This window comes from Chaetodon trifascialis, chromosome 9 (genome assembly GCF_039877785.1).
Source record: "Chaetodon trifascialis isolate fChaTrf1 chromosome 9, fChaTrf1.hap1, whole genome shotgun sequence".
Taxonomy (NCBI): domain Eukaryota; kingdom Metazoa; phylum Chordata; class Actinopteri; order Chaetodontiformes; family Chaetodontidae; genus Chaetodon; species Chaetodon trifascialis.
The window spans coordinates 4,115,989-4,137,627 of record NC_092064.1 but is presented as its reverse complement, the minus strand read 5'-3'; the positions used below and the strand labels follow the sequence as shown (position 1 = coordinate 4,137,627).

At 41.1% G+C, this 21,639-nt stretch overlaps 1 protein-coding gene across 1 annotated transcript in view; it reads left to right on the top strand.

Moving 5' to 3' along the window:
- brip1 (BRCA1 interacting helicase 1) overlaps positions 1-21,409 on the top strand; it is a 48,096-nt gene extending 26,687 nt beyond the window's left edge. The window contains exons 15-20 of the mRNA XM_070970428.1: positions 6,974-7,133; positions 7,478-7,599; positions 16,573-16,685; positions 16,777-16,859; positions 16,996-17,313; positions 19,959-21,409. Of these exons, the coding sequence (XP_070826529.1) occupies positions 6,974-7,133; positions 7,478-7,599; positions 16,573-16,685; positions 16,777-16,859; positions 16,996-17,313; positions 19,959-20,644 (1,482 nt within the window). The 3' untranslated portion in view covers positions 20,645-21,409. The remainder of the gene's footprint in view (positions 1-6,973; positions 7,134-7,477; positions 7,600-16,572; positions 16,686-16,776; positions 16,860-16,995; positions 17,314-19,958) is intronic.
- The last annotated feature ends 230 nt before the right edge of the window (positions 21,410-21,639 follow it).

Here is a 21,639-nt window from a genome sequence, read left to right as displayed (position 1 = left end):
AAATGGCAAAAGTTCAAATCTGAGTAATGGTCACTAGTGAATCTTTGATGTTTTTGCTAGATGTCTTACACGATAAATTGATTTTCAAAATAGGTGGCAGGTGCTGTCCTGCAGTTTTTAAGGTTTGAAAAAAATAGCTAATGAAGTAGCTGACTTGACGCAGTGTTTGCTTAAGGGGAATGTAATACTACAACTCAAAAACATGCAGTTAAACAATAAGACTGATGATATTGTACATATTTCTAATTGTCAACAAATCCCATTGAGAGACCAAAACCAACAATGAATGGGTTGTTGGATGGTAACAAATATTGTGAGTGTATCCAAAGTCTGGTATGTCTGCCTCTGTGCCATAGAGCTCCATTGTTGTTCAAGAACTATTAAAAACACATCAGTGAGCCACACTGTTGCACTGTGACATGTTCCTTCATGACCATAAACACACACACTGGAGTTTATTTTGACTCAATCCAACATCGTGCAACTGTCCTGCTGCGAGAAATACTCATTAACTCAACAAATCACCAGTCGTCTTTAGTCACGTCTGAGTTTGTTCAAAACTTCAGTACACTGCTGGTTTAGGTCTTTTAAAAAAGATTTCTCGACCATTAGAAAGAAAATAGGTTCACCAGCCACATCCTTTGAGATTACTGGGTCTTTACAAATGTTACCTTTGTTGACAGATATTTTTTTGTAATGATTTTGTTATATCATGTGTCCAATACGAACATTAACATTTCATATCTAACTTGCTGTCCTATCAGTTGTACTATTAATTTTACCCACAAATATTTTTTATACACAGTGTAGAAAGTATTATATTTGTGATCACAAATAATAATGATCTGAAAACCTTCCATATAACCAATCAAATGGTATGAGACATTAAAATGTCCCAAGAACGATTTTTTTTTATTAATCTCAGTTTAATATGTATATATTTTTTAAGGAAGTAAAGGGAATCTTATCAGCGACAGCCTTCTTCTCTGGGCAGCAGTCAGTGTTTTTGCAGTGTTCTGTTGTCACCACCAGTGTGGCTGGGATGTGTAGAGCAGCCGACAAGGCAAGAGTGGCAGGCCAGAGGTGGCAGGTGGCTTCTTGCCACCGGTCTTGGCGTGATGGTTGCTGTGATATTTTGAGGCTGAATAATTTACACCGCAACAACACGTCTCCCCTCGCCACTGCGAAATGTGGCTCCTGGCTGCATGTTTCATTAATGCCGTCGCCTCCAAACCCCTTCCATAATTCAGCAGGCACTGGAGGAGCTGTAATGTGTCGCCACACAGCTCAATGACACCAGGGACACGGGGAATGAGAGAGCAAGGCCGGATGCAGAGGAGGTGAAAGATGGGGAGATAGTCAGGGGGTAAGAAAGGGGAAGTGTAAAAGTGCGAGAAACACTACAGTTCACTGCTTCTATCTAGTTGTTTCACCACCCTGTCCTAATTGGCAGAAAGACCTGGCCCACTTCACCATGTCACTTGCAGAAGCTGAGCATTGCACCTACTATGCCTAGAAAGGGAAATAAATTATTCACACTTCATTGTGCCCTCCTGCAGTATGTGCTAAATTCTGCTCGTTCTCATTAATGTATCCTGGTCATCATAACTGTATGCCTTTTCAGATCTCTTGTTAAAGTTGAAAGTGGTAGCCAACAAATAACAACAGCTGTCTTTTTAAGACAACTAGAATAAAAGCTTATGCTTCAGAGATGCATTGAAATCTGTACGGCTAAGTGTAATATCATTTAATCTTAAGCAAGGAAAAGTAAGCTTTTGTGCTATTTGCATACAAAATAAAAAGGCCTCAAACCCTGTATACACTGTATGTACCTACACTATAAACTGTAGTTACATAACTGGTACTTTTATCTTACATATTATATATTTTCCTGAAAGCACATATTTCTAAAATGTAATTTATAGTGCTTAATCTATCAGGCATATTTAAAATTTACCATGCTTTTCTTTTATGGTGGTTCTGAGTGGCCTTAAATAATCGCTTCCTGCTATTTTCAGATTTTGTGAGCATTTTGTCTGAAAATTTAATATTCAGATTCAAAAGAGCTGAGGAGTTGAGCATGTAGATTGACATTTTGTAGCCCAGCCCAGTGTGCCAACTAAATACCAGGACTGTCAGATGTTGTACCTAAATTATTCATGAAGGTGCTCATGTCTGTAATTTCTGTGTTGAGTGTCTAACACTCATATGGCTGAAAGCCTTTGCTGAAGGTGCTGAAGATCTGTTTGACTGCACAGTGAAATGCTCTACTTCAAGCCTATATCCATGTGGTTCATCAGACCAGTCTTGTGATCTACATGGTCTCCATCAGTTTGACTGAAGCAATAAAAGTAGCACCTGTCATGTATTGCAAACCATCAACCTTGCAAATACACCACCTTCACCCAATTTCTGCTTTTAAGGATTTATGTATACTGTGGCCATGCTGTATGGTAAACCAGAGAGGCTGGTATTTCTGGTATCAGTTATACCCCTCTCAGACAAACACAGTGACAGGAATTAATCCAGCCAGCGCCTGACTGGAGCCATTGGGATAAAGATGGTTAAAGATGACACATTTCTTTAATATTTTAAGCAATATTACTTTTTTATTTCCATTTTTTAAAGTTTCAAAATACCAAAGAGGGAAAACGGCCAGAAGCAAAATTTTGGGCACCATGCATGCAGTACATGCAGATATGACAGCAAGAAGACTTGGACTGCACTCTTGTAACGACATGTGGACAGAGGGTGTAGGATGCAGCCTGAACAGTTGCGTAACACAAACTCTTCGCTTCATCCTGCATTAATGCCTTGGGCTCGGCTCAGTTTCGACCATAGAAAACAGAATGCCTGTTGGGTTTGGGTCGGGCTCAGTTACTCCTCTCTCTGACTCAGGTGAATTTTCAGAGCTGATCGCACTTTGTAACTCCAAAGCTATGGAGCTTGTGAATTTACTGGACAATTTTAAACTGACCAACATTTAAGTGAAGATACTCATCATCATGATAACAATGCCAACACTCATCACATTTACTGGAAGTTGCCCAGACTGATCAAAGAAGAATGGTGATAATCATGCAAATGACCATCACCAAATTAACACATTCTAATTCAGCACTGTTCAACAAAATGCCGCCTCTGATGCACCACTTCTATTGAACTTTGTCTTGATTGGACTAAATTGGCCAGAGACTATGTGAAGGACCATTATTTCAAGTCTGTAGTCAACACAGAAGCATCAGAACTGAGTATAGTTGAGTGGTTGAATGAGTCAGGAAGATACTTTTTTCCCCTTTGAGAATCAACAATTTAAAATGGAGTGTGTGTGCACCTCATGATCCTTGAAACTGTGGTGTTGGGGACACAGTGGTGAGTAGAGTACTAAAAGTCTATATTCAAGTGAAAGTACAATTACTCTAATAAAAAATGACTGAAGTAAAAGTGAAAATTACCATTTGAGAAACCCACTCAATTAAAGTAGAAAAAAACTGGTTAATAAGTTACTCAAGTTAACTTCCATTTTTTTTTTAGGGTGTGTGGGCCTGTGCAAATTAATGATAAGAATGTTAATGAAAGTAATTGAAAATAACATTAATGTTGAAGTTGGCATTACATTAGAATAACTGCTTTCTAAAGCATGCCAGTTTAAAAGACCAACAGACCACGGGCAGCCAGATAAGTTGATGTCATTATCCTAACATCAAAGATTAATGTTAAACATGAAAAATTAACAAAGCTGGCTAACTACATTTTGACCAGCAGTATGTGCAACTTACTTCAATGTGCTCGTGGAGGTTAGAAGAAGAGTTTTTAAAAGTGGAGATGTCAGTGTCACTTCATCATGTAACTTGTCTTTTTTAGATTTTGCTATAAAAAGTGAGGCCAGATGTGGCCAGGGACTGTCGCTGGATGCTGCTTCTTGTTCTGGGTTTTGCTCCATTATCCTCACATCTGCTGTTTCCAACTGAGTGGCATTCAAAGGCGTGGGCTTTGCCATGCCAACCCCTGGCAAAGAAAACTGACTCTAGGGCCATGGACTGTAATCTCTCTGGTGGAAAGGTGCTGTGGTTAGTGCCATACTAAGTACATATAGTTGAGCATGCCTCAACACACAGCGGTGTCTCCTGGGACTGTCCTTTTCACAGAATTTCCCAGTGGGAAGTGGCATGGTGGTGCTGGAATAGTGTCTGCACAGGGTGCAGAGAATTGTCTTTTATGCATGGGATTACATCACCTGCATAGTGGCACAAATTTGCCTGACATGCTGCCTTGAAAGCCTTAATGATGCTTCTTACTGGCCCAGCATCGATGCCAGACTGAGAGCATCCACTCCAACAAGGACTTAGGCTGACTTTGTTCACCGCAAAGGCAAATCCAGCAAGAAATTTGGGAACACGGCACCTACACTCACTCCATTACCCAAACTCTCATTGCAAACAGGTATGACCCACTGACTCTGAACAATGAAAGGTGTGATAATAGCATGTTAATGCCAGGAAACTAATCACACCACAAATGATCTCTGATCTTTATATAATAGCCTTTGGTATTTCACAAGCCCAAATTGTTGAGTTTCTCTGATTTTTCTGTTATTTAATGGTAAAAATATTCTGCCAGTGATAAAAAAAAAAAAAAAAAAAATAGATGTACTTGTAGTGCTGTCAGATTAAGTACTGCAGATATAATTAAGGTATCTGCAAGACACAATCCTTGACTCTTTCTTCACTTATCTTGTCACATAACTTCCATCAGTGCAAGCATTTTCCTCCGTACTCTTTGCCTTGTGGAATCAGCTCCTTTCCAAGTGCAGCCTGGCAGATAATGGCTGTTTTGTTTAGTGGTAGATCTGCCTCAAGTACATAACATGAATCATTCATCTCCTGCCCAAGATTGCACTGGAAAGCAATTGCAGGACAAACAGTTGCTGAATTGAAGACGCACGTAAGGGGGGTCCTTGTCGATGTAACACTGCATATTTAGTGAATGTGCCATGTTTTATTGATGCAAACGTCCTGGCCTCACTTGCTTTAGGAGGCACCAACCTGACAAAATCTTCCCCATGCTTCATTTCACCACTTTGAGGCAATCGCACTGGCATGCAAGAAACTATCATCGCTTCCATGCTGTTTCTTTTCCCTTTCCGCCTTTGTGGTTTTCCTCTGTTCTGCACATAACCCACAGAGTAAATTTCTGTTTAGCTTTGTGTGGTGTTTGGAGGAATGCTTGTGTTGGCTGTTCCTGCAGGTAAACAGAATATGTGTGCTGTTGGGGACAAGATGTTAGTGAACACCCCCCACCTTCCTCTCATCTGGTGGCCCCATCTGCATCAGACTCAGGCTTCACAGGTTGTCAGTATTTGCCTTTTGAGAAGTTTTCTGCTGACTACAAGAAGAACTTCTACTTGACCTTTCTAACACATTTCCAATCCAGTGAAGCTGCTCTTTGATTGTGTAGCTATGCTTATTCAAGGATATAATCTGCACAGGACAGACATGAGTGGGGCCATGCTAGGATGAGGGCTTTTAGATCAATGTGCCTCCCCTGAGAGCTGATGGCTTTCGGCACTAACAATAGCACAGAACAGTGATTTTATTACAGAGGTGGTTTAAACACATCAGCCTTCTGCCAAGTACAAGTAAAGCAAAGAAATCTAAGCTGTTTCAAGACATGGGAGCAAACATGGGTAGCTAAATGCTTCCTGTTCTTTGTTGCAAGCTTTATATTTCAGAATTTGAAAGTGTCATTGTTATGTGTTACAATTTCATGCCTTACAGTTAACAAATTAATGCTATCTATTTATCTATCGAATACGCTAGGCAACATGTCTTTAGTTACTGTGCACTATTTCTGCATTGCAGGTGAATACCTCCTGTACATCCTTCTCAATAACATGTTTTTTTTTTTTTTACATTGTTTACATATCTTTAAACATTTGGAACTTCATTAGAGAGTAATATGAAAAGAGGGGCCTGACCATGTAAAGCTATACTGAAGTTTACAAGCTTATCAATTGTCTACACAGGAAGCATTTCAGCAGCGTTTCAATTAATTCATCTGTCTACACAGGCTGCGTAATGGCTTGCATTTCACTCAGTGTAAGTGTGGAAGTATGACCCAGAGCTTATTTTTAATGCTTTAAGTCTATTTTCTTCAGTTTTACATGCTAGACTACAGTGATTCTATATTGGGCCTAGAGCACTGCTAAAACACAGCTGACCTACACTTAATACTGCCTCCTGTGTAGATGCAGTGTAAAAGTCTACAGCCATGCTAACAGCTCTGTGAGGTTGTGCTAAACTAAAGTATCATTCTGAAGTATTGACAAACTTATGTAAAGATGTTTCACACCATGACTTTTCATGGTAATCCATCCACTAGTTCTTGAGACATTTAAGTCTAGACCAAAGTGGTTGACCTTTGCTGATGTGTGGCTGACATTGCAGTCTATAAAGCTGCTTGACAGACTCACCAATGAATTTTCATTTATTTATTTATTTTATTTTTTCATGTGGGCACCCAGCGCCCACCAAAAGGTGGTGTGCTTGGAGACCGCCTATATGGCCTTTGCCTTTAGCCAGCCCTGCTAATAGAAACCTGTGTTTATTCCTCTGTTTGTGAAGATTCCCATTCATCCAGGTCATGGTACTTCTACATGCTTTGCAAGGCAACTTGCTTGAGGTTCTAATTCTTAATCTGCAAAATGTCGAGCAGATGAAGATATGCAGTGATCAAATACCTTATTTGTCAGCTCATGTACTATATTATACACAGGTAGTTGAAGGTTAATGTTTAAGTAGTGTGTTCACCAGAGATCCTCCCGTATTTGAGAACAATCTTATATTTATTGCTCTTGCTTAGCCACGTTGTAGGCTCACTCTCATGATTCTGACTTCATGTGACCAGTTTCTGCTTCTTCAAAAAAACCTCAGCAAACAACTATTTACAACATGCCTCCTGTGATTTGATAAAGATGCTGGACAAGCTGCGTGACCGATGGACCAACACTGGTCTCTGGGAGAAGCTAGAACAGCAGAAGACTGTGATCACAGAGCCCCGTGGTGGTGGCAAGGGGGATTTTGACGAGCTGCTACAGACGTACTACGATGCCATCAAATACTGTGAGGAAAGAGGTGAGACTGGTAAACACCTTTGGACCAGTTACTGCTCTTGCCATATCACTCTGAAGCAGCTTGATTGGTGGCTTGATGTCTGTAAATTTGTGCAAATATACACTAATTTGTTCTAGTCAAGTGTTTGCGCAGTGAGTCTAGTAATTAATTGATTTGTAACACAACTAAATGTGATAGTGCTACTGCATCTGAACTTAAGCTGTCATTTGTAAGGCTGCACCGATGCTAACAACATCTTAATTTTCCATTGAATAGTTTTAGTAACTGTTCAGAACTCTATAGCATATTACTTGTCATTTACAGTGTTGGTGTACTCTGTACTGTATGTGATTTCTGTATTATAGATGGAGCACTGCTGATTGCTGTCTGCAGGGGTAAAGTGAGTGAAGGTCTCGACTTCACAGATGACAATGCCAGGGCGGTCATCACCATTGGAATTCCCTTCCCAAACATCAAAGACCTCCAGGTACGTAGAGTCACAACGGTGTTGAAGTTGTATATGCTGAGTGAGTGGTTTGAATCAGAGGTCTCCACTGAGCTATGGAACATTGGCTTCGGGGGAAGTAGAAAACAATATGATTGGACAAAAAAAGCTAAAAGAGTATTTTATTGTCTATTACATATTATTTTACGGTATTTACCTTGAATTTGACACAGTCTGTGTTGTGTTTTGTACTAATCATCTCCCTGTCACACCCCTCACAACAATATAAGGATATTTACTGTTGCTAAAGTAGGGCCCTGTACACAGTGCAACCAGACTGTCACCACCAGCATTCAGCAGTGCATGAAGTCTGTGTGACTCCTTTATCTGAGTGGTGGAAACATCAGCTGAACTCTTATTTACAGAAGACCTGATTATAGTACCCACAAAACTATAAAACGGTGCATATGCAAGTTAATGGAATCTGTGTGTTGTTAAAGTCGGTACCATGATAATGTTAGTGATCATGCAGTGTCTGTAAAACGTCTGTTTGATTTTTTTTTTTTGCCGAGCTTAAACATTTTGGATACCTTCAACACAAAAAAATATATCACACAGACATAGTCACACATACACATAAACCCACACCAAATAAGAGCATCTCTTTTTGGTGATCCGTAAAAAAAAATCCCAAAGCGATGTTGCACTGTCGGCCCCATCCTTAGCAGATAAAGTTGACCTTTAAGTTTGACTCTCTCCCCGCCTCCCACTTCTCCTCCCCTTTACTCCTCTACATCCTCCTGTCAGAGCATGACGAAGCTTTCACTAACCTGTTCTGTCAGTGTGGCAAGATGTGTGGGTGATTGAGGCTTCCTAGACGCTTTCACCTTAGCCAAAGCTGTCAGTTTCCCCACGGTCAGCTCTCAGGGCATTGCTTCTATTTCATTTTTATTTCTTTGATTCAATTATTTTTCACATTTCCTATTTTGTATTAGCACTGCTGTTTAGGTACCGGTAGATGGTCAAAAGCATGCTGAAAGAAAGGTCATATTCTGGTTTGACCATATGAGCCACAACTTCTTTGTTAGATGAGAAGTCTCGCATTTCTTAAACATAATTTTATTTGTTAACTAACAGTTACAGGGATTGACACTGGACTCTGAAAGCCTTCACTAATTCCTAGAAAGTAGTAAAATCCGCCTGACAAAAGGAGGTTAACCAAACACATCTAATGGAATAAAAAAGAAAATTACTCTCTAGACTGAATAAAATGTGCTAAGAAAGTACATTGTAGGTTTTGCAGCTAAGCAATAAATGCTGTACAAGACTTGATTGAGGCTAGGTAGCAGTGTTCATTGCTTATTACGTATTGACCTAAATGTGTTATTTCACAGGGCATCTTTAATCAACTTATGTCATTTAAGTGTGGGAATGCATGGCATTTTTCTTAATGTCAACAGGTCTCATGAAAAGGCCAAAACAATGGTGAATGAATCCTACTACCTAGTATTGTTTGTGTATCTAAAGTCTGATACAACTTAATCCCAACAAATGCACTATTGTGTCTTGCTTGAGTGTTGTGTGTTCAGAAATGACAGTGGTCAGCTGAGAGAAATTATTGAACCTTTTCAAAAAGTTAAACTATATATTTGTAGCTCTTTGTTAAGATTTCCATCGTCAGTATGAACCTGTGGGTTTGAGTACCGCAGAGAGGGACGGGAAGTTAGAAAGTTTTAAGGATTTGTTCATTTAGGTAATGCTCTTGTTTTGGTATTCACACTGGCACACAGGAATTGTATCCTTGTAGTATTCAGACATTTGAAACAATAAGCAGTCCTTTGCTCTAGAAGTTTCATTTTTGTCGAGGCTGTCAGGGTTTGATGCAAGTGATGCAGCAGCATACAGTGTTAGATTGGATTACATTATATGTTGCTGTTTCAAATCAATATACAGTATCATGAAAGTGTTGATAGTGGTGTAACCCTGCTGCACAAGCTTGTAAAATAATGTGCATGATCTAGAATAAAACAGGAGATGAGTGAACGGAGAACACCAGGGGGAGGTTTGAGGGAGCCAGAGCTAGTTAGGGCCAAGGTGGAGCTGACCAAGCGTGAGGAGGCTGTGCATTTCTAATGACGTACTCTGTGCTCCACATCAGCAGCCTTTGTTTATTTGCTACATGCGCTCTGCTCCTCAGACAGCTCGCCATCTCCTGCCACGTCTTGTTATATTGTTACATATTATGGCTGCTGTAGGATCAGGTGAGCAAGGCAGATGGAGGTGACTGCTCACACTTTGACTTTGTCTCAGAAAAACCTTTCATTTTTTGTTAAACTCCATCCTTGATTAAATTCATTTAAATAAACAAATACATAGGAAAATTAATCAGACGGAAGAAAATGAAATGCTATTTTCTGGATTTCCAGATAAAGCAGTTTGGACTGAAAGAAGAATATCTTGTGCTTTACCTGTCATGCCACTTCCATCTGAATGGGTAAAGGTAAATTTTCCCAAACAACTTACCAACCAGACCAAAGATGGAACTTTCATTCAATGTTATGACGTTTAAACAATGTACTGACTGGCTACCTGACTAGAGAAAACAGAGTGAAAGATATCTTGTAGACAAGTTAGGAAGTTAGAGAAGGCAAACATGACATTTGAACTGCAGTGATGGGTTTGATCATTTTGTAGAGTTGTTCGTTTTGTCATTTTGTTTATCTCGTATATTTTTTCACATCCCTTCTTTGTATCTTAATCCTCAGCTTTGCTTGTTTCTTCTTTTCTTCTCTCTAGTTGTCTTCTTCTCCCCATTATCTCCTCTTTTAGTGGCAGAGACAGTGCGGCCCCCAGAGAGGCCCTTGGGGCCTATAAAGGTCTTTGAGCTAACCCCCATTACACTGCTGAGAGTGTGGGACACTGACACTAATGACACATGTCAAAGGCATGTAATGGTGTATCCACTACTGAAAAGTCAATACTATTACATGTGAGTACTATCACTGGAAGAGGAAATCAGGATTCAGTGTACCTGTTTTTGGTCACCATATAGCAGTAAAGTAGCGATGTGTGGCTCTGTGTTGAAACGCGGTGATCTGTACTGGGTTTTTTCCAAACAGGTGTGTTTATAGAGTCCTTTTTTCCACCTTTTGCCTCTATTGACAGAGGAAAGTGATGGTGGGAAGTGGGACAAGAAAGGGGACAACATGCAAAGGGCCACAGGTTGGAATTGAACCAGGGCCGCTACAGTAAGGGCCCGGCCTTAGTATATGCTCTCTGGGTGCCCAGTGTTTGCAGACTCCTGGTGCAACTGCAAAGTGCTGCAGAAATGGCTACAAACTTTTTTATTTAACAACAGCTCTACTCATTTGGCTTACTTACCTATGCTGTTATATCATCATTAAAACTTCCCCTTGCTGCTTTTGTGCAGTGAGTCTCACACATCCCTCTACTAATTGTGACTGATGAAGCCCTTTGCTGCTTCCTTTTTTCTTCGTCACTGATTTACAGTTGCCGATAGAGCTCAATGCACTGCAACTTAAGAAGACATATGCAAATAGACAACACACAAGCAAATTAAGAAATCAGTTTCATCATCTTCATCAGTATTTGCACTGCAAATACTCACAACACAACCAAATGAAAGTACTCCCAAAGCTATAAAAGTAGCACCGACAACAACAAATTAAATTTCAGGGGATACAAATCAGTGATGAACCCGGCTGCGACACAGTTGTTGTTGTAGTTTGTGACTTTTGAAGTTACTGAACATAACATTAGCACAACTTTTCACAATTTCTTGCTTGTATTTTGTCAGATTATTTGAGTTGGCGGACTAATGATAAGCAAAAGATTAACATCAGATATCTGCAATAATATCTGATAACTAACATATTTTCAATCTCAGTTTAAACCATTTCCTCATCTAGAATGAATATGTTTTATGATTGCCTTGTCAGCCCCGTAAATTGGTCTCTCATTGCCTATGTTGAAGGCAGACTTGAAGGGAACAGAAAATGTCAAGGATGTCAGTGTCGATTTTGACCAATGAAAATAGGTTATAGGTGGAGCAAGTGTATGAAACTTCACCAAAATAGAACCAGGGCAAGGGGTTTTTCAAACAAGTGACATCTCGCCTTTCCTGTTCGCTGAAGTGCAGGTCAGGGCATGTTCTCCGGGAAAACTGAAATGATCTGATGTTCGCATTGCTTCCAGTTAGGAAGCGGTGTGATGCAGCGCTTTCAATGGGAGCAACAGGAATAAATAGAAGCAGAGTGTCTGGCAAAAGTTCCCCTCAAAACGGGCTCCACTCACAGCCAGTTAAAACAATGCAATTGAACTTATGTCACTCACAGTCGCCCAAGTCATGTTCAGTTCGGACGTGGTGTTGATAAGGGCCGTCTGTGGGAAATCCTGCATTCTCAATTTTTTATTTATTTTTTTTTCTCAGACCACTAGTAGCTGTGTTGCTTCTCATTTTAGCAGTGTTAATGTGTTGGAGTTTATTTCACCTACATGAATGCTTCATATTAACACCTTATCATATTTACACCATATGTCTCACACTGACTTAGAGCACAGAGGCACACATACACGTGTTCCAACATTGTCACTTTCATGCACTAGTGCTAACATGTGCACATTCTCCTAAGAGCACACATGGACCCAGACATATTAATTCATTCATTCTATGCCACACTCACACGGCAGCACCCCCATTGCTAGGATAAGAGGTGCAAGCCCAGCTTCTCTCCATTTAAACTTCTCTGGCACTTTACATGCCTACATGGCCTGCATTCCCAGACGGGCTTAACTCTCAGACGCTACAGCCTAAGCACATAGCATGACATTTTACTGGCCTGTTGTGTTATTGTGACAGAGATCAAAGGTTGAACTTGAAAAGTCCTCTGCAGAGAAAGCCCTGCCAAAGGTGGTATTACATTTATGTTGAGTTTTTCCAATGGCATGTTTTACAGTGAACAGTCACGTCCTGCGTGAGTGACTCAAACAATGAGTGGCTTTAACAGGCAATAAAAAGACACTTACAACTGATAAGGCATCTCTCTTAGTTTAATGAAAGGCTCAGCCAACCTCTTGGTGCTGCCCCTCATTAAAGACAACCATGAGAGCATTTTAATTCTAAGGCCGGCACGCATGGATAAAGGGGATTGTGATGGAATGTTGAAGAGTTTATGGAAATCTTCAAGAAGAGATGGTGATGGATGCTCCAGGCACACTCAAGACACTGTACATATGGCTCTATCTTCAGCCACTGACGGAAAGCTATATAATACATGATCTCCACTTGTACTGTCCTTGTCAGCACCACAGGCCAGCTTTAGAAAGCTCTTAGTCAACATTCTTTTTTGTTGATGCAGTTTAACCCCTTATTTACCCTTTGCCCTTTATTTACCCCCACCCCATTTTCACACAGTTCATTACTGTGGCTGGGTACATATTTAACTTGTTTTCATACAGCTGTTAATATAATACAGTCAAGACAGATTAGATACAATTAAGTTTTTAGAACCACACCAAAACAGTGCTTCTTATCATACCTTAGTTTGAGGATGTTTTTTTTATAGCTTTGCATTGGGAAAAGAAATCACAGATTATATTAGGGACCATCTGGTCAAATAATAAATCTAACCAGGCATTCAGTGCCAGCTTCTTGTCATTAACAGTTTTGAACACTTGGTGCTCTGCATATATTTCAGTCAGTACCAAAAAAGCCTTGGGGGTTGTTACAAGATCCACAAGTCCAAGAAGCTTTGAGATGAAGTCAAGACAGGGTTGAGAATGGGTTTCAAGTCAGAGTAAAAACTGACTGTAAATGGGCTCAAGACAAAGAGCTAATAAGAAAATTGTGCCCAGTCACTGCTCTCCAGATTGCTGTCTTTCTGTTGTTCCTGGTGAAAATATTTTATTTTGATTACATCAAATACTGTGTGTATTGAGCAATCTGGACCTGGATGAGGCTGCTGGCTGAGGCCTAGACAAGTTGAAATCACAGTGCCCATTAATTAAACAGAGACAAGTCAGAGTCAGAACACCCATTTGACTGAGACAAGACCGAGTCAAATCACTCACGAGACTGAGACTAAGTCTGAGCCAAAATACCCACAAAACTGACAGAAGTCCGATTCAGAACATCCACATAAGTCTGAGTCAAAATACCCACAATACCAAGACAAGTCCAAGTTTAAACACCCACAAGACAACTGGGTGTCAAAACATCCACAAGACCAAAACAAGTTTGACTCAAAACAAGACAAAAAAAGTTTGAGATTTAAAAAAAAAAAAAAAAAACTTTTCTTGAGACTGAGACACCTTAAGTTCTACAGCCGTCTTACACACCAGTTCCTATTCATCACCACTCAGTACACAGGATGTGTCCTTTTCTAACAGAGAGCCTCAACCTTCACATAAAGGAAAATCTAGCAACTTGACTTTCCTGTTCTTAGGTTGACTTTTTAGTGGAACATAAGACGGCAACTATCAAAGATTCTGCGTGTAGCTGTGGTGTGAGCTGATCCATGAGCATGTCAGAAAGCAGTGTGATAGTCTGATGCCCTTGTGAGTGCATGTACACACACACACACGGACACACACACACACACACACACACACACACACACACACACACACACACACACACACACACACACACACACACACACACACACAGACACTGAAGACGCGCCACTCAGCTGTCAGCTCAGCCTTATGTGGCAGATGAGGCGCTCAGCAATCTCAGTGACAGGCACAAGATGTCCCGGACTGCCAGGGGCGTGCACACTGACACTGACGCGCATACACACACACACACACACACACACACACACACACACACACACACACCCTGTGTAAAATGTAGCTCAAACAGATGCGCTCAGCTGCGAATCATGCCTAGTGGTCAAATGTATGTTTTTAGGGATGAACAGGTAGCTGTAGAGGACAAGGCCAAAGCAAGCGAGTGATCTCTTGACATTTTAACTAATCCCTTCTAGCTTGTGGTTTCTTGCACATTTGCGAGATTTGCTAGCAGCCAGGATTGGCTTTTTCACATATGCAACCTGTCATGTTAGATTGGACAGCGACATGGTACGGACCAGGGACGTGATGGCTTGAACGCTGAAATAGACTGTGATTGGATTTAGATGACACTGCCAGCTCAAGGCTATTGGCATTTTTGTTCAAGCTATGGGTTTAGAAGTAGATTCTTTAACTGCTCTGGTGTCTCATACATTGGCAAACATCTCACCATGAAGCCAGCAGCATTAGTAAGACTTCCTGTGACATGGCTGTGTGAGTTGTCTCCCACTGACAGCCTGCACTACTATTGTATTTACGCAGATAAAAGCTGTGATTGTAAATCTCCTGACAAGCCGAGGCCTACATCATACAAACTACAAGTCTTCCAGTGTCAGTTGTAAGGTTGTCCGTGGCAGCAGATGTTGCTCTGTTGTTTGCATGCTTCTTAAGTGACGTGTTATTAGTCATAGTCCAACTTTGGGGCGACATTTAGGATTTCCTGTGACTCTGCTTGTTTGTTTATGTACACAGGCCCAGACAGGCCACAGTGGCATTGCGTGATGCGCGTGAGGGAACAGGCTGTACCTGCCACGGCCCCGTGTTTGGTGGCTCAGGGCAAACACACGGTACCTGTCAAAAGCAGTTAAAGCCCCGTTCAGCAGCCTGCCCTCCATGGCATCCCGTCAGACGCCAGCTGAACTTTTCACTTGTCAATTCGGAAAGGTTAGCGCTAAAATCAGTAGCGACAGATGCAAATGGATGGGTGCTTTCCTGGCATTTTTGTGCAGGGATGCTTCATGTCACCTCGACCACCTTGTCTCCCCCCTCCTACCTCCAGTCTACTCTGTCATGGCCTCTCTTTAGCCCCTCTGTTCCCCTTTCAGAACACATCTGTCTATGAGGGTGGGTATAACCGACCCCTTCGGGTCCTCAGCAGCATTTGTTTGCGGTTTAGTTTGTCCTAGATCCATCGCCTTTATATCCAAGATTAATCCAATTAATTGTCCATCATTAGACATGCATGAGGACCTCTCTGCCAGGTGCTGCTGTAGTTACAGCTGTTGTTTTTTAGAACTGGTTTTTCATTCAATATGTTAAGTAGTCGTAAACTAACCAGTAGCCGTTTTTTTAAAAGTATTTTTGTGACCATTAGTTTTTGAAGAGATGCAGACTTGGGGATGGGGGGTCTTACAGAAAAAACAGAACATATCTCTGCCATTATTTTGAAAATGGCAAAACTTACGTAGCTGCGCATGGCTTTTCCTCTTATACCCCTCAGAAAGTCCCACCCCGCAAGTAACAGGATGAGTTCTGAAGTATGTGACGTATGAAACCCTGGCTGTTTGAATCCAAGCTTCTCACACAATCATTGGTGCACTGCAGTTCCAAGGCAGAAATGCTCAGCCATGGCCTTGACTCTTTTCGCTCGTGATGTGTCTTGTTGCATAAAAAAACACAAATGGACATGTTAACAAGGTTAAAAAGTCGATTTTCATTGGAGGGCTCAAAATGGTATCCCAGCTTTTTGTGATGGCTGAAAGTAAGTCTTGATTTCCTTTTTTTCCCTCTGTTCCAGAATCTCTTCCAGTGAATTCTCTTCTTCATTTTTGCTTCCAAATACTTGAATTTCCAACTTTGAGAACACCTGCACAGTGAGACAGGTCCATCAGAATTAAATATGTGGCACAACCCACATTCAATTTATTGTTTCATATTGTTTCTAAAATGTTTGTAGTTGTCTTGGCCTCATTGCTTTGTAACGTCCCTTTTCTCAAAAGATGATGGTAATGTTGGAATGTGTACCGTATTTTTGGCGGCGTATAACTCACATGCAATGCAACTCACGTGAACAACTGCAGACCACCCTGATGAATGCTAGATAGCTGAAACATTTGTTGTATAAAAGTACTGGAAAACGGTGTCCAAACACTGTGCCATAGACACTGAATCCACTTTTAATATCCTGGCTTGTGGTTTCAGGTGGAATTGAAGATGAAGTACAATGACCAGCACTGCAAGTCCAGAGGTCTTCTCCCGGGCCATCGTTGGTATGAGATCCAGGCCTACAGAGCTCTAAACCAGGCCCTTGGGAGGTAAGTCTGTCCTCTACAGCTAGAGTGTTATAGGAAATGTATTTTTGTCCTGTCTATTTTCATACTTAAACCTTCAAACTTCATTTTACAGGTGTATCCGCCACAGGAATGACTGGGGTGCCCTAATTCTAGTGGATGACCGTTACAAGAATAATCCCAATAAGTACATCACAGGTACTCAATAATGTTAACAGTCTGAACTGGCTGGTGTCATTTGTCAAGCTGCACAGCCTCTCACCTTGAACACTAGATGGCAGTAGTTATCCACTGTAAGGTAACATTGGTCTCTGATGCATTTGTCTAATCTCAGGTCTGTCTAAATGGGTCCGCCAACTCGTCCAGCATCATGACACCTTCAGCAACGCCATGCAGTCTCTGGTAGCATTCTCTCAGGCGCAGCAGAAGGCGGATGTGGCCCCTGCAGTCAGTCAGATTCCCAGCTCCACTGCTTCCTCTCCAAACTGTCACTTGCCAGTTAGTGTAGAGGGACAGGGTCTACCAAAGGCCTCAGAACCTCAGACACCCTGCTCATGTGTCACACCACCTGAACCCCAGCAGGACAAAAGCCCCACCACCCTCCATTTGTTCTCTCACACACAGCTGAAAGCTGAACAGAATGAAGAAGCAGGTGAGCTCAAATGTGCTAAAATGCTAAAAGTGTTGAAAAAAGGTTTGGATATAGCTTTCAAGTCTTACAAAGACAGCATTTTTATATTTTATAGTCGTAATGTTATAAACTGGTGTTTACCCTTTCTGTTAATAATGTCACTCACACATTGCAGAGAAATGGGGTAGCTGCAAAGTACCAGGCTGTTGTCATTTTATATTTTTTAATTGTCAAACCACATGAAAAGACCAATAGACCAAGACCAAGAAATGAACAGAAATAAAATACAGTGTAAAATTGGAAAACAAATCTTTTTTAATAATATACAAATCCAACAATGTGTTTTCTCTCAGTGTTGTGACTGCCTCACCTGTCTGTGGCTCTTAGCCTTAAATCAAGTCATTCTACTGAAGCTGTAGATGTTGAAGACCTGGGCTCTCATTTATAGCTGTAGTGTACACACATAACAGAGTCTGAAAGAGGCATACGTCACTTTCCTGCAAAAGTTGTGATCTATAACAACAAACTTGACAGGACAATGTGTGCACCTGTATGTAAACTCTAACCCATAAGTACAAATGTGAGACAGGAGAAATTGTGGACACAGATGGTGAGGTGGTGAATTGAAGCCAGATTGTATAATGATGCCTCTTACATTGCATTTCATTTCACTTAATATCAAACGTTAAGTCTATAATCACGTTCTCACAAGCATTCAATTCCTGTGAGAACATGGTCAAGTCAAAGTTGTAGAAATCCAAGCTTACATCAATAGCATGAGAGTTGCAGATCGTAGCATGAGAAGTTTTTAGTATTAACTTCTAATGCTGTGCATGTCACCAACTGTGATATTAGTGGTCATATGGTTTCTGTGTGTAAAATAGCTGCAGTGAATATGATTGTGCTGTCAGGTGCACAGAGAACACTGGAGGCACTGCGATGGTATCCACACACACTCTGCTGCTCCATCCACCTCCTTCAGCACCTCCTCACCATCACCGCATTCAGACTGTGTAAATTAGCTAAGTCTGGAAATAAAGTCAGTGAGTCACACAATCAGTTGACTTCATATCCTCATTATCAGTGCTAAGCTGCCATGAGTATTGAGAATATGTTCCCAGCAGTGTGAGCTCAGGTGTACAATGCAATTTTTATTTATTTTTTTTTTATTGGAATTGAATTTGTTTTTGCCTCCACCTTCAGATCTGACCACTGTTTTTTGTCCTGTCTGTCACACTCATGCACTATCTGCAGCAGCAATGTGTCGCCACTAGCTTTGTTTTCATTTGTGTGTGACCCTGCTGTGGCCACCAAACAGTATGTACTGTCTGACCACCTCACTTACAAGCACCGTAACGTACCACTGACCAGCAGGCTTGTTTATATGCATTGACATCCATAAGGCACTTTTCATTGACCGCTGTTTGTCTACAGGAGGGGGTATGAGACTGATCCACATGTGCACATTTATAGCTGGACTGTGAGTTATGAAGGAACATTCCCTACAGTGCACGCACACTTTTAGCATGGATCCCGTTTGCTGTTTCATAAATGAAACCCCTGGTCTTTCATATATAGTGTCATGTTTACAAACGCTCACTGTTGAAGGCAGCCTGTTTTCTGCAGCAGGTTAATATACATGTGATGTCTGATATGTGTGATTTAGGCGAGCTAAACCACAGTGTGTATGTGTTCATGGTAATCAAGGAACAAGTCACTGAGTGGGAGTGTGTGACTCATTGGTGTGTTTTTAGAAGTTTTTGGAAAACATCAGATGTATACATTCATTGAGGAATGTATGCATGAATGGGGGTTAATATGTCTTTTTTGCGCTATGGTTTAAAGTTTATCCCTTAAACGCCTTTTATTTCACAATGTTAGGTGAGAAGCCAGGCTGACAGTAAACATCCTCACGTACAAAAAATACTGCTTTAGTATGTCAATTCTGGTATCTGCTTTCATTCTTTTAAATTCACCATAGTGATTTGATAATAATATACCTTTTTCTCTGAAGTGGAAAAAGCTTTGCTCAATAGGTACATCAAGAATTTAGCCAATAGAATTTCCATGGAATATTTAAAGCAGTGCTGTTTTTAAGAGACAGCAAACAAAAGGTGCATGTCATTTTTGTGCTCAAAGATGTATGAGCATGACACCACCGCAAGGAAATCTGTTGAGGTGACGTGTCTGCATCGCCTTGGTGAGCACCTTTTGTCCTGGGGGTTAAGACAAGGTTGAGCTGTTAGCCCAGTTGAATTCAGCTTGGGTGGTAGCGGAGCAGCAGCACACACCCCTACCCCTTTAGTTGGGGGTGGATGTTGGGGGTGGGGCCATGTGATCAGTTGAGTGGCTTGCCTCATTACTGTAAGGTCTTATGCGTGCCTGAGTGGTGCTGGAGTGAGCTGATGAGCAGATGTTGGACTGTTGCTTTTAATTAAATCCCCTTGACCTTTGTTTGGGTTACATTGAGCGGAATCTCACATTTATATCTTTTTTATAAAACAGTCTTGGCATGCATGGTACTCTGCATACCAGCCTCATTTCATGGTGAAACCTAAAATTGTCTTGTGATTCTGAATGTCTTTGCTCTGTTGTCTTTTCATTTACAGTACTGTATATGCTCGTATTAGGTTAATAGATTTGTCTGTTTTGTTTTCTTGATGCAGAACGTTTGAAGACGACGCACAGTCCCCCAGCAGAGCCCCTGTCACATCAAAAAAGAACAGTGCAGCCTCTGTACCACATATTCACCTCCAGCCCCATCACCAAATACTTCAAGAAGCCAATCTTTAAACAAAGAACACCCAGTAATTCCAGTGAGCACAAGGAGAAAGAGCAGATCTCTCCACAACAGAAGACTGAGGTGGCTTATCTTAAACAAGCGGCTCCAGGCAGCTCCAGTGAAATCAAAGTGGAACCACATAATCTTTTGCTTTCTACAGTAACAGCCCCTTCCAGCCATGAAAGTGAGCCACCCTCAGCAGACAGTCCAGATGAAGATGAAGGCGCCGATGACCAGACTGTCTTCTATACTCCAGAGCTTTTTGAGGGCGATGGAGATGAAAGCAGCCCACAGAGAGAGACGATGATCAGTTCACCTCCCAGGAAGGAGAGCCCTGCTCTACTGTCAGAAGAACTTTTTGGCTCTGAGCAGGCCCAAGGGCAAGCCACTGTTTCTGATGGACAGAGTGCTAGTTCAGTCAGCAAGGACAGCATAGACCTGTCACAGGGTCAGAGCGAAGAAATCAGAGAACAGGAACAAGGTGAGGGAGAGCAGGTGGATAACCAGAGCAGGCTTCACAGGCTGTCCAGGTCCAGGCAGAAAGCTCCCTCCACTCCAACAGGTAACTAACAGCCTGGGAACAAGAAATATTGTAAAGCAAACAGAATGGCTTGCATTTAAATAAAGTGTAAATAACATGGTTAGTACACATTATGGTGGCAAAAGTGTTCCCACCAGATATTATCAGTAGATTGATATTCAAACAGCTATTGAAATAGATCACTGTGCAATATAAACCATAGTCTGCTTATGCCATTGAATCATAACTTTTCTATTTCATCCAGTTTCACAGTTCATCTTGCAGAATTTCTTAAACACTATCCTGTGAAGTGTCTTAAACATGTTACTTCTGCCTCAGCCTACACATTCCTACTATGCTCACAGTACATGATGGGTCTTCAGCCATCTCAGATCAGCTTCTTATGCAGTGTGACAGCACATCTTATTAAGGCCATTAAAGACTGTTCGCAGTTAAAACACGCAACTAATCAGCAATATTGAATCTGTAGCGCATTGCATGTGCATTTTATCAAATCATTAAAATAGGAAACCACAAACTCATTTGTTTCCTGTGGAGGGACAGAAGGTAATGATTTAGTTCTGTTTTAATGATGTGCCTGTGGATTAAGGGTGAGGAATGTAGATGCTTTAGACATGCCTGATTTAAGCTGAAGAAGAGACCTATGTTTTTTTCCACTTTCAGTTCCAATGTAATTATATGCTGTAAACTCAAATGGTATTTGTGTGTGGATACACGTAGTTCAGTGCAAGCCTCCATATAAATTCTGTTTAGAATTCTGTTAATTAAACGTTAGCATTTCATTGATATTTCTCATTCTTGCTCCTGCTGTGTTTTTTTTCAGCCATTTGTAATTACGTTTATTTTGACCTATTTACCCAATTATTGTTTAATATTTTCACTTTCTTACACCTTTAATGTCATTTTTATCAGCCTGACACAGGGAAAATCCATAATGATATCGAGATACTGCTCTCAGACCTCAGTGTTCAATACAAAACCCACAGCTCAAGTACCAATGGGATCCCAGAACACAAACAAAAAT